We start from the raw sequence: 14,383 nt of genomic DNA on the forward strand, positions 1-14,383 counted from the left end.
ACTTTCCACGGCACCCTGTGGTTCTTGTTTGCTCTGCATCCTGCGGCTCTGCTCTTTGCTCTGCATCCTGCGGCTCTGCTGCGTGCCTTGCGATTCTGCTCTGCTACGCACCTTGTGGTTCTGCTCTACTACGTGCCTTGCGGTTCTGTTCTGCTCCACATCCTGCAGTTCCGCTCTGCTCTGCATTCCGCGGTTCTGCTCAGCTCCCTGAAGTTCCTGCCCCTTTAGTCTGTACTAAGTCCACCCGGTTCCTGTTCCTCCAGTCTGAACTGGTTCCTACCTGCTCCTTTTTCCGACTCGTACCTGCCTATGTTCCTGTCCTACCCAAACCAGTTCTAGTCCCGCTAGCAGCGCCATCCTGCCTGCCAAGAGTGCCAGCCGTGCCCGCCTGCCTTCCAAGAGTGCCAGCCATGCCCGCCTGCCTGCCAGCTGTGCCCGCCTGCCTGCCAAGAGTGCCCACCTACCTGCCAAGAGTGCCAGCCATGCCCGCCTGCCAAGATTGTCAGCCGTGCCTGCCAGAGTACCAGTTGTGCCTGTCTGTACTTACCCACACCTATTATGTGTTCAGTCCCTCAGTGGGATCAGCTGCCACAGCCAGACACCGCCCTGGAGTGGTACCTGGCAGCTACCTGTGGTACAAGGCTGACCTCACCATCAGAGGCTCCACTGAACACCAAGGTAGTTGCTTAGTCATGCCCCTTCCAGGGTAGTCTGGTTTGTGGCACACTGGGGCCACAATCCCTCGCTAGCGCCACCCAGTTAGGGCGCGAGCGTTACACACGTTTACGAGCCGCAGCATGTTAACTAGCATCTCCGTAACAGACATTTCCACAACAGAATGTATTAAGTGCGGTAAATCACCATTGTTCAATGAACACATGCGGATTCACCTGTGTGATTGAAAGCAGCGTTTTAGACTAAACAGAAAATACACTGCATCCAAAGCGCTGCTATTTCCTGATCGTGGACACGTTTTTACAAACCTGCAAAGAATGATGGACAGACTGACATGTGCCATGAGCCTACCTACCTGTATGTTTACAGTAGGGCAGAAGTTTCTCAGGCTGATCTATGCTCGTGTTCAGAGTTGTAAACCAGAAATATTTTTCATTAAATGACATATTATTGACATATTAGTAATATTTTGTTGTATTTTATAGCATTGGGCAAGAAATAGCATCTTTTATCCAGCGAAGATCTCACTTTTCACCATCCACAATATTACCTTCGTCACACTGGCTTGGTTATCTGTATGATCATTTCCAATATTTTATATAGTTTCCAAATTTGTCAGCAATTCATGGATGTCCCTTTCTCTTATGTGAAGCTCCAAATCCACTGCTCTATCTGCACGGTATATTCAAATGTCGCCAAATTGTTACTGCGACTACAAATCAGTTTCATTCATTTGAATGGGTGTTGTTTGGGGAGCGATGGATATTTCTGCAACACGTCTGGCGTCTTTGAATTCACACCCTTAATGACATAGCTCTTATAGCCCCCAGGAGCAACAATACAGACCCAACAGATTTGATTAAGTTTTGTTGAAGAAATGACCATGTAAATACTTTTTATTCAGATGCTGTAAAAAGTGATTTTCAGCAGCACAGAAATTATACAATTTTCATTTGTTTGATCTTTGTAGCTGGATTTACATCGGGGTCACATTCAGAAGGCTGTAATCCACTTCTTCATGGGAGAAGAATACATAATGGGAACCTGTCACGTCATTTGTCTGGTTGTCAGTGCGCAAGCGCGGGAATTACTCGGAGATTGCCGTGACATCAGGGCAGTACAGGACATCAATCACAGTGTGAGGTCGTGAATATTATGAAGAGGACTGTGACTGGAACGATCGGAAGCACCTCGCATGTGACTGAAGGATAAAAAGTGTTTTATTGACATGAATACTTGGACGTTTTGCTTGAAAACACCATGTTAGGGCCCTTTCACACGTCTTGATATTTCCGGTACTGGAAAAATAGTTCCGGAGATATCCGTGTTTCATACGTTTGGCAACCATGTGCGCTGTACTCGGCACTGGGTGCTGAAGACAGTTCACATCATTGTCCCCTGCTCTGCCTGCGATCAGCTCGAGCAGGGGACAATTTGGCGAGTTGTATACAAGTGTAAAAATTAAGAATAAAATAAAAAAATCACATTATACTCCCCTTAACACCTAATCCCCTGAAACCATTGTCCACTGGGAACAAACAAAAATAAAAAATAACAATATCCCTCATCTGTCCGAAGTTGAAAAAATCCATAGTGTCGCACACTGTAATCCATCTGTGCGACATTTGCTCATCAGCGTGAGCCATGGCCTGATGTGACTGCTCGTGCTGAAGAGCTGGGGAGAATGACTCGCTGCAGCCAGACCGGGCCTCACGTGAGAAAAAGTCTCAAGGTGCAGTGCAGAGCTCAGTGAGTTCACCACAGTTCACCGTGAGACATTTCCTGACGGCGCTAGCAGTGATCTCACTGAGAACCGGCTGGAAATGCAGCCTCAGTGACCTCCGGTAACCTCGACAAGGTCACCAACACTGCGCTCGTAGCAGCTCATTTTCCAGTGGTTTTCAGCCTTGATGGTCAAATCGTCCAGGTTGAAAACTATTTAGCGAGGATATGGACTACAGCCTGGGACAGAACATCGGACAGGTGAGGGATATTTTTTTTATTCTTTTACAGGAGACGATGGCTTCAATGGAATTAGCATTAGGGGAGCATCACTGTTTGCTATTTTTAAATAAAAATTAAAAGTGTGTTGTTTTTTTATTTAAAATAAAGGACTTTATATCGGCTATGTGTTTATTCACGATATAACATAAAATTAGCATTAGTAATAGATACACGTCTTACAGACGCCTCTTCATTACTAATCCGTGAGCCTGATGTCACCAGACAATACAAAGGTGACATCCGCCCAACAAATATCAACTCCACTTCCCACCGCCACAGGGCAAGTGGGAAGAGCAGAACAAAGCGCCTAATAGATGGGGCAGCTGTGGGCTGCAATTTTAAGGCAGGAGGGTCTGATATCCATGGCTCCTTACCAGCCAGAGCATACCAGCCCCCAGCTGTATGCTTTAGCTTGGCTGGTTGTCAAAAATGGAGGAGACCCCGTGCCTTTTTTAAATTATTTGTTTTTTGCAGGCAGATCAGGGGACAATGATGTGAGCTGTCTTCAGTACACGGTCCGTGGAAACACACTGACATGTGCACTTGAATGGGTCTTCATGTATAAGTGTCTCCAGAACGTGTGGAAACTGTGACCACAGGTACCGAAGACACTGATGTGTGACAGAGACCTTAGTGATACGCATTGCAGCACCCGGGAAAAAATGAACTTCTCCTGGGATCTGCCAGCTTTCAGTCATGCAGGTATACCCAAAGCAGCTACAGTCATCACTCACAGAACTGAAAGCAGCAGCTGAAGGCATGCACCAGGACAGAGTCGGCTGTCAGGCAGTGTTGGGGCATACTTGCAGCCACTGCTCTTAGTCCTGTGAGCCGTGACTGTATTTAACCCAGGCATACCTGCATGACTGAAAGCCAGTAGTTCACTGGAGAAATAAAGTTAGTTTTGAGTACTGTGGCCAGGCACGTTCCCTTTAAACAGGAAAGCTGATGGGTTCTCGTTAAAGAGGTTTTAAAGATTCATAATACATGGCTTCTTTTTTCCAAAAATTGCACCAAACTGATCCACCGATTTTTTTATTTATTTTTTATTGCATTTCAGTTCTGACCTATTCACTGCAAAAGAGTCCAGATATACAGACAATACCAGACATAACTCATGGACAGGATTGGTGCCGTCTCTGAAAGAAAGCAGCTAGGTTTCTCCAAATCTTGGACAACACTCCTTATGCCAACAGGACTGAATCCCAAACTCTTCCATAGACAAATATTTTTTACTTGGGAGTCTGATGAACATATCTGGTAACCTGCTCCTATATCAATTGCTCTTTTCAGCAGAGTCTGTGAGGAAGGCTTCACAGGAGGAAAACCTGTAGGAAGAGAACCCATTATTCGTCTATATAAGTGAGTGCCACAAAATCTTGTCCCCAACACATTTATTAAAATAATAACGACCCCTTTATGAAAGGAAACAATTGCTAAAAATTTGCTGTGTTATATATACACAGTAATTTTGCCCACAAAATTATATCTCGGGGACACAGCTGCAGGCGTGGGTGTTGGTCTACACACATATGTAATGATAATATGTCTGCAGATTTTTGCTAAGTAATCTGAGGACAGCATGATGTAGAGGTTAAATCACTGAATTCAGTGGTGTGTCACTTATTAGGTCATGTGCTGTTGTTTCAACACAATTGAAGTTTTATCACTAGGACATTATCACTGCCTGGACAGCCCAGGAGACTGCTAGACCAACCATGCCCCCTCCTTTGATAAGCAGATCACTGTCAATAGACAATGTACACAGAAAGCTGTGGTGTAATCAGGGTTAGCTTTATGAGCTCTGCTACATCTAAGACCTCTGTGTCACGACTGCTGCACCCAATAAACTAAGTGATACATCACTGGAATCTGGGTCTCTTTGCCTACATCATGCTGCGATGAGAAGAGGTATCAAAAACCATCTGACAGATTCCCTTTAAAAGGAACCTGTCACATCAGAAAGCGTTACTTACCTGTAAGGCTACTTTCACACTAGCGTCGGTACGGGGCCGTCGCATTGCGTCAGCCCGACGTACCGATGCATACTGTGCAAGCGCCGCACAACGGGGGCAGTGGATGCAGTTTTTCAATGCATCCGCTGCCCCATTGTAAGGTCCGGGGAGGAGGGGGCGGAGTTCCGGCTGCGCATGCGCGGTCGGAAATGGCGGACCGTCGGCACAAAAAAACCTTACATGTAGCGTTTTTTCGTGCCGACGGTCCGCCAAAGCATGACACATCCGTCGCACGACGGATGCGACGCGTGGCAATCCGTCGCAATATGTCGCTAATGCAAGTCAATGGAGAAAAAACGCATCCTGCAAGCACTTTTGCAGGATGCGTTTTTTCTCCAAAATGACGCATTGCGACGGTGGCCAAACGACGCTAGTGTGAAAGTAGCCTAAGTATGGGGTTAATCTGTAGGTAAATTGCCTGGCCACCTGAAAGTGCAGCTACTGGGCGCTACCGGCTTTCAGTCATGGGGGTGTGCACGGAAAAGCTACAGTTAATGCGCACAGCAGCACTCTCTAAACTGTGAGTGATGACTGGAGTTGCTCCGTGCACACCCCCATGACTGAAAGCTGGCAGCTCTCGAGAGGAAATAAGTTCATTTTCTTCAAGTAGCTGCACGGAGTGCAGTGGCCAGGAAAATTGTAAGGCTATTTATCAGCAGATTAACCCCATATCTACAGTTTTCCAAGACAGATTCCCTTTAATGCATACTTATGCACTACACATCCATAGACACATACTATACCACATTGTTACACATAGTGTAAATACATGAACTACTCGCTCCAAGAAACCGACAGTCACAGAGAACATTTTGTTTTATTGTGCCTTATTTTGCAGTTATTGTAACCTCTCCACAAATTTGGTCTTGTACTGTAACATTTAAGCGTAGCTGGCGTTATAGCAACATGTGACAGATTAACTAAACACGGTATTATAATGTAAGAGAGGGTATGCCCAAAAAACTATAGCTGCGGCCGACCTGAAATTGTCATTTAATCCTGGGCACACCATCTCTGGCAAATTCAGCTCGGCTACATCCAATGACATAACTCTTCAACGCAGATATTTTTACAGATGGAAAATGTATATTGAACTATTTCATTTTTTTACCTTTCTAAAAATTATTTGCATTTTTTTATAGCTTAAATTCAATGATATGTTTTTTTTTTTTTTGCAATGTCGCAAAGTAACAGTACTTCCAAATATGCACGACTAATAAGAAACAGTGTATGTCACAGGACACAGCACACATCTAGGAGGTCCTGGGGAACGCTACTGGGGGGACACGGGTATTACATGAACAGGTTTGGCAACTTACAATGACATGAGCATTAGACAGAGTTTCTGGACAAGAAATGAGCACAAGAGAAACACCAGCATGTTCTTTTGGTACCAGCGGAGGAGAGAAAGAGAGAGGAGGGTCTTCAGTACATGACATATTGTGCTCCATCAAACATCAACTCGTTGACTAGAACAGTAGAAATCATCCACACACACAGTTCAGTAGTATAAAACAATGAAAGCAGACAGGACTAATAAACTAGGGAAATCTCCGGACAGGGACTTGTACAGTGTTGTATCAGTCACACAGTACCAGACTGTGAAAATTGTTCATTGCTGCACTGTTTAAAAAAATAACCACCGGCACCATAGGCTACGAGAGGAGGCATTATTCCTATGGTCAGGCAGCGCGTAGGCGTCCGCGAGGCTACGGTTCTACTAGACAATCATTTTGCTGCTTCTCCCAAATTATAAGATAAAAAAATAAAGAGTTTCTAAAGGCTTGCAGTGGTGATGTGTCACACGGATGTTTCCAAGCCTGACCTGCTGAGGTATGAGCCCGTGCTGGAGCTAAAGCGGGTGTTGGAATAGCCAAAGAGGGATGGGAGTCTGAAATAATCATGGTTTTGCCAGTGAGTGAGCATCACTTTTTTAGAATAATAATTAGACCTGCTGGCAGCTGTGCTGTCGAATTCGTTGCTTTGGTAGTTTGGGCTCTGCATGGTGGCTAGAGGTGTGAACTCAGAAAGGTGGTCCTGAGACAGGCTGGAAGCATTCTGTAGAGAAAAAGAAAAACATTCAACTCAGGAATCATAGAGCACAATGGAAGAAACAAAGACTAATGGAACAATTAAAGGGCATCAGTTTTGGAGGCACTAGATTGTTTTTGTCCAGACATCTTCGCCCTTTCATATACATTCACTTTGAGCAAAATAGGAAGCAAATGCTACAGTTGCTGTTGACTTTCTGGTAACCACCTAGGACAGATCAGATCATTAAACCATTAATATAGAATGTTCATTAACACATGATTATTGAAATAATTTGATTACAATTTATTAAGTTACAGTCTATAGATAGAAGAGGGAATCTCTTATTAATATTCTGACTAAGGGAACCCCACTGATCCTGAGAATGTGGTTATGAAGAGTATGACACTTGCTGTCTCCAGCAGTCCCATAGCGATAGAATGGAGTAGAAGGTCACATGTTCAACCTACACTCCATCAGACTGGGCTGTTCGTGGGAAAAATGGAGGTGCCTGTATAATTTATAAATACTTAAATGTCGCATTGGACTTACATGTTGGAATGAATTCTACTATATAGGTATTAAGGCATAATAGAAGATTTCACAATCACAGTCCATACACAGCAAGGCAACATTTTGCAGAACAAGAAGCCATTATTATGAATAATGGATATGTCAACAGCCATTAATAGTTTCTAATCAGTTCTTCAGTTTCCAAAAATGGAAATACTAATAGTAAAGTATTTGTTTTAGAATAACTCAATGGTTTACAGGAGAAAGGAATAGGGGGCAAGAGACCTATTAGTATGTGGTCACTGGTTAGAGTGCAACACTAAAGGTTTATTCTGAAATAGCAAAATGCTGGAGAATATAGATGTCACGCACAGCAAAACGTTTGGAGGAGAAATGTCCAGAGTTTTACCACACCAGAAGGAAAATACAAAATGCACTATGGTCACATTTATGTATTATGGTTACCTATTCAGAGCACTTGTTGAACTTATCTGTCAACAGCACTGGAATCGTCCAGAAGTCTCCTTTCAATGTCCACATTTTGTTTCAATATCTTCTGTAAGGATGAGGAAAAACACTAATATCTGAACATGCATGAGTGTAAGATGTGAATTTGTATGGCTCATCATAGCTGTATGTACAATCCTATTGAGAACTTGCACCAAGCCAATGATAACACCTGAAATTACCTTTTGCAATGCTCGTCTACGAAACTCCACCTGATGGTGTTTAAATCTAGCTAATCTGGCACGTACCAAAATGCCAAATTACCAAGATTTACTCAACAAGTCAACACTCAAGTTTCTTGTTGGTTCTGTGGTGGTAAGAGTCCACATTTGCTAAATAGAAACTGTCTTCAGATCCATGCTGCTCAAGCTACAGCCGCATGAATCAGAGACCAGCCGTACAAATGCAGACAGGTATGTTTTAACCTGACATGTTGCTGGATTTCAAAGAAAACATACTTTGACAAGTTGACTGAGGACTATGGCTCTGATTCACACACCAATCTCAATGAAGGAGTGTAGTATAGTAAGAGGCACCGGATTCATTAAAATTCAGGCGCATCTTACAAGTGGTGTGTGCCTCACCAGGAACCTTACTACAGTCAAGAACTGGAGAAACAATTCTGTCATAAGGTACACCACAACTGATCATCAAATAAAGAATCTGACTAACTGGCATTGCCACACCTTGTTCCCCCTCAGCTCTCCATACTTTCGCAGTGCTGGCTGAATCTGAAGTGAAAACACCAAAAGTTGCAAAATTTTGGAGCAAAGCTGTGTTGCACAAAAACTATGTGACTTTTTAAGGTGTTTTACACCAAAATTCTGACATAAACACCTTCATGAATGGAAGACTATGTGTCTCGTCTAATTAGTTCGATGTTCTCCCCGGGGCCAACTTCTTCCCACCTTGCTCTATTTGACGGACAGGTCTCTCCTTATGAGGAGACGCCAGAAGGGGAACACAACAGACTAGTCAGACGAGGCATACAGAACCTGGCCAGTCTGTCTTGGTCTGATTCATGCTGCCCGCAGTTTGGACAGCATGAATATAATAACCAGTTCCATTTATGTTCTATTGTGTTTCGGCATGGATAAAACACAGTTGAAGATAATGAGTGATAATATCAGTATTATGAAAGAGATGTTGGGTGGGCTGCCACATGTCTAACTGGGCGTTAAGAGGGCAAATCTGCATCTCATGTAGATTCTGTTGTAATTATATGTACCTGGTAAATAGGACTTCTGTCTCTCTACCCAAGCCTGCTGGAGCACATTTGGAGATGAGGTTGCTCCTGTGTGTTGCTAAATGTAGTACATATGTTTCCATATTTTACATGGTTCCTTCGGTCTTGTGTATAATAGAACACGAATACAGTGATGTCAACACACAAATTGGTTTCCATGAAAACTGGAATGTAAGCTGCAAATTCTACACAACCAAGATGTCCGCTTAATATCGGCGAGCTGCAGCATTGAGTTAGTTTATTTTTCAAGCAAGCATGAAGAGCAATCATTTCAGAACATTTCTTTTTTAGAGGAAAGAATTGAAGTCTTAAATAATAGAAGCAGACACAAGTAAAAGTAATCTCATAGGCATATAAATCCTCCAAAGATTTTGCTGTTGTTTTCAGCCAAGCCTTCTATTCCCAATGGCGATGATCACAGTCTGATGTATTACACTGGCAGGTAGCCATTAAACACTAACAGACACACACCCAACTAATGTTCAAAGATCAACATGTGCTGCAAATAATGACCACCTTGGCTCTTTCCAAATACATTTATTCTAAAAACTATAGGACTTTTGCAATAATGAACTGAATGCGTATTATCAGCCTTTAAAGAAATATTCCTATTTAAGACATTTCTGAAATAACTACAGAATAAACCATCAATGTTCAACACTTGGGAGACAAAGTCTATCTCTATATAGGGATCTGCCTTGCGTCACATAGCCTTAGACAGTGTTTCCCAAACTCCAGTCCTCACAGCCACCAACAGATCAGGTTTTCTGGATTCCCTTAGTATTGCACTGGTGAGAGAACCTGTTGGAATTATTATTAAGGCATAATAAATTGTATCACATGTGCAATACTAAGGAATTCGTTGAAACATGACGTGTTGGGGCCGTGAGGACTGTTTTTTGGGAAACATCAGTAAACTTATAGCTTACAATCCGGCCACTGCTGTATGCATACGAATAGTATCTGTAAATAAGATTATATAGTCACACTTCTGGTAGATTTTCTATTTTTCTCATCTGTTTGAGTACCAGAAAATAGAAATAAAAGTTACATGACCCATTGATTTGAATATCTTTTTTTTTCTTAAATGCTGTTTGTCGCCATTCCATCAGCTATCAGATTTTTGGGTGGATAAAAATTGTAGTCTGTACAACTTTTCTTCTGTCCAAAAAAATGGATAACGCAGGAAATGAACACTTTGCATTTTTTACTTTACATGGATGGTCATCTGTTATGCTTTCTGTTTAACACATGCATTTTTTTTTAGCAATGCTAAAAATGTCTACAAATAGATAACAAAAGAAAACTAACGTTTCCATCTCTGCATCAGATCTGTAAAAAGGACCTGTTTATACTGTAAATGTTGCTTTACATCCGGTGTCCTTTTGTATTTGCTTTTGTCCTTTCTGTTTTTATGTACAACTGGATCAGTCACAAACGGATACCGAAAATAAATGTGAATCTGTCCCAAACAGTATGAATATAAGGGGAGAGCAATAAATGTGGAGGATATTGAAAAAGAACATTTATGAGGATTACCCAAGAATCAATACCCAACGATTTGTATAGAAATTGACTGTTGTATAACTCGTACAACAGGATGAGATTGGGTCCACTTTCTGCAATGTATGAAAAGTAACTTTCCTGTGTCCTCACAGCTATCAGAACTTTGCTTCTAAGGGCTCATGCAAAGTATCGTATTTTCAGTCAGAGTGCATGCCAACAAATCATCAGATCGCACTCGGCCAATGTTAGTCTATGGGGTTGTGCACATGTCCAGTTTTTTTCCGTGGACCGAGTCTGTCCGAGGAAAAAAATAGCAGCGTGAATTGAATCTGTAAATCGGATCGCAGTCAGCCATGCATTGAGAACATCAAAAAAATTGGACTGCATTAGAAAGAAATCCGAGTGCGATCCAATGTTCACAGACTGACAGAATGGAGACTTGTTTTTTTCCTATCTTCTCCACATCCCTCAAAATTGGATCACACTCTGATCAGAGTGTAATCCGCATAATCGGCTCGATTTTCTCTGATGAGAGAAAACATGGTCGTTTAGTTGTTATTATGTAGTCTGACAAGAATGCGTGACTGCATAATAATGACTACATTTCTCATTCTTAGTCCTTAATTGTTGGAATTTTGAATAGAATTAAAAGGGATTGTCCACTACACGAGCAACCCCTTCTTAATCCCTAGGTTTCTTCCCAGTAAAATAATAACATTTATACTCCACTCCAGTGCCGGCGCCATTCCAGTGATGTCAGAACAGGCTCACAATGTCATGGGATCACACTGGCCAATTAGTGCTTATTCTACTCTCCCCACCTTCAGACAATTCACATACATCCGGAGGAAGTAAGAGCTGCTGCTGTCTCATTTTCACTGGATGTATGTGATTTGTTCAAAATCGGGAGAGTGAAGTGGCCACTGACTGACCACAGGGATCACATGGCATGGTCATGCGAGCCCCAGGAGAGCTAGTGCCGACACCGCTGGAATGGCGCCAGCCACAGAGGTGAGGACAGGAGTTATTTTACTGGTAGGAAACATAGGGATTCAGAAAGTTGTCAGAGTCATGGACAACCCCTTTTAAAGAAAAAACCTAAGAAGTGCAGTATAAAATCTCGCTCTATGTCTTCTATTAATACTGTGGCATGATATACCACATTTATAATATAATAAGTAAATATTACAGGACGCTTCTGGACTATACAGGTAAATGGATTCCTATTTCAAACATGGGTACCTTTAGAAACAAAAACAGAAAAAAAATAAAGTCTGGAAACCAAGAAAAAGTCAGAAAAAAATATCACCTTTAGGTCCATTAGAAAGTTATATTGGTCGCGGTCTGAGAGAGCATAAAGATGGTGGACTGCTCAACAGAAAGGCACGGTTGTTTAGTCTGAGTTCCCCAGAAGGTGGCAGCAGGTGCCCACGTGCAATGTGTAAGCAAGAGTGCAGTTATTAATGCAAAGCAGGTAGGAGACAGGATAGGAATGAAGCAGAAGGAGAAAGAAACACAAGGGAGGTTTCATTAAACACTAAAGCAATGCTAATGCATATTAGTCTAATATGAGACAAAAGCTCAATAACATGTGTGATGGGGATGTTCTCATTCATCTTAGGCTGCGTTCACATGACTGACTTTTGTGAAGAATTTTGTCTGAGTGCTGACATCACACTAGGACCAATGCTAACCATGTGGACCATTTTTTTTTGCATTCACCGATTGTCCACGTGAAAAAAAATTGCAACATGGACTACTCTCTTCTGTAATTCGGATACAATTCACATTTTCAAGTCTACAGGTATACAAAAAAAAAAAATCAGATCCCATTTAGATCAACTGTCTGTGATCCGTTTTTTTAAGACTATATCGCAATTGTTATCACGTCGTTGATACATTGCAATTGTAAACTGCATATGTTATTGTACAGGCCCTGCCCTATTCTGCCCTTATTCACACTGATGTTGTTTGACGCATGGTAAGGTTTTAATATTAGAGACAAATTAGGACCATCCTGATGGGTACACCTTGTCGTGGTGGGATGGCTTTTTGGATCAAAGTTGCGTTAACTAAGTACTCCTTTGTTATTTACATGTCCTATTACTATTCACTTATTTACTTACTATAGGGCATATGCTCATTTAGTTTTTTTTTTCTAGGCTTTTGTCTGTAAAATGGCCACAGTGTGAACGTGCTCTTACACTCTGCACATACTGTATATCAGTTTATAGTCCGGCTCATTTATTTGGATTTACTGCCGATGTATAAGAATGAATGGCATACGGATAACAATACAGATGAAAAACAGCCCTTTTTTCTGGATGAAAACCAGATACTTTTAATATATTCTTGTGAACATAGCTTTAAAGTGTAATTTAGTTCTTTACATTTAAACAAAGACACCCATAGTCCACCGGACCGTGTTTTTAGGGGAATCCTAGTGACTTGTTAGATATTGGTTAAGACAACTAATATGCTGTGTGCATGTACTAGATATTGAGCTTTTCTTTCAATGTACAGACATTGGTCACAAATCACAATCTTTATACTTAGATGCTAGAAGCAAATATCAGTATCGCAGAATCACCTTACTAGAGTGAAACATCTCATACATAACTAGGTAACGTGACTGTAAGGTTACATACCGCAAGTGCGGGCCAAGATACAGTGAGCGAAGGTCACAGAACAAGTGGTGGTGGGTCTGTATAATATCAGCGATGTGCTAACAGAATGTCCTACACTTGATGCCGGTAATATAAGCCTGACACGTTACTAATTACTGAATGGAGTGTAATGTGAATAGTAATGACTGAAGCAAATATTTAACAATTAGACTATTATTACATAGGGGAGGGTAAATTACCTGGATCCTTTCTGTTGCTGTAGGCCACAACTGTCTGCATATGACCTTCTTGAGAACATCAGGCAGGAGACTGACGGTAATTAGGAGTACAATGCCCAGCCATGCAGGACCACTGGCCAACATTTGCATGAACACATAATACATCCTCTGATAATTGAGAAAAGGCCTAAAATAGGAAGAAAACACATTAACCAAACACTAGTTTTTCTTAACAATAATTTTATGCCAAAATTAATTTTTGTTTAGACTTAGAGCCCGATTCATCAAAGCTTTAACACCAGTTTTCTGTCATAAAAAAGCACTGAAAATTCACAGAATTTTGGCATTGCTGGAGGATGTACTGAAATATGTACATTTTGGTGTTCTCACGCCAGTTTTGCCCAGTTTCCACAAAGCAGGCGGAGCTGGGGCAGGAAAAGAGCATAGCGACCGCTTCTTGTCAAATTCATGATAACAGGCAGCGATCACTACGCCACAAATCTTACTCAAGCGTAAAATGGAGTAGGATATGTAGCGAGTCTCACAAAGAGGTGTACGCCACAAAGAGGTGTACGCCACTTGTCCAGGGCTCCCGATTCATGAAGAGGACTATGCTCTTAGAGCGTCTATCAGTAACCCATCTCATTAAAATGACTCATTTAAAGAGCTTTTCTTAAAATCGCAACGGATTCTTTATCCAAAAGATGTATTTAATAACATATGCAGCTTATATTACAAAATCTGATGATAGATTTCTTAAAAAGAACCTGCTGCCTAAAGGATATAAGTTACCATGTTTCATGTACTCTCAAAAAATATATTTTATTTATCTGGGATGCTTTGGGTTGTTAAATTGTTGTGGTTGAGACTGGTCAGAAAGGCCGGGCTCAGACGGTCTCCCTGGGGAGTTTTTTAGGTTACATGCAGAGTTATTACTTCCATACATGCTTACAGTTTTTCAGGAAGCCCTCGCTATAGGACACTTACCAAGATCTATGAAAGAGGCTATCTTACTGTTGTTGTTAAAGCCAAGGAAAGACC

At 41.8% G+C, this 14,383-nt stretch overlaps 1 protein-coding gene across 7 annotated transcripts in view; it reads right to left on the reverse strand.

Moving 5' to 3' along the window:
- Positions 1–5,492: 5,492 nt before the first annotated feature.
- ATP11A (ATPase phospholipid transporting 11A) overlaps positions 5,493–14,383 on the reverse strand; it is a 227,158-nt gene continuing 218,267 nt past the window's right edge. For 3 of the 7 annotated variants that reach the window (XM_077296969.1, XM_077296968.1, XM_077296975.1), the window contains 2 exons: positions 13,364–13,529; positions 5,869–6,752 (listed from right to left, as the gene is read on the reverse strand). In XM_077296969.1, coding sequence (XP_077153084.1) covers positions 6,495–6,752; positions 13,364–13,529 — 424 coding nt within the window. In that variant the 3' untranslated portion in view covers positions 5,869–6,494. Of the gene's footprint in view, positions 6,753–7,703; positions 7,795–11,806; positions 11,896–13,363; positions 13,530–14,383 lie in introns of all 7 variants that reach the window. The other 4 variants (XM_077296971.1, XM_077296970.1, XM_077296973.1 and 1 more) reach the window with 3 other exon arrangements.

The sequence above is a fragment of the Ranitomeya variabilis genome, chromosome 3 (genome assembly GCF_051348905.1).
Source record: "Ranitomeya variabilis isolate aRanVar5 chromosome 3, aRanVar5.hap1, whole genome shotgun sequence".
NCBI lineage: Eukaryota > Metazoa > Chordata > Amphibia > Anura > Dendrobatidae > Ranitomeya > Ranitomeya variabilis.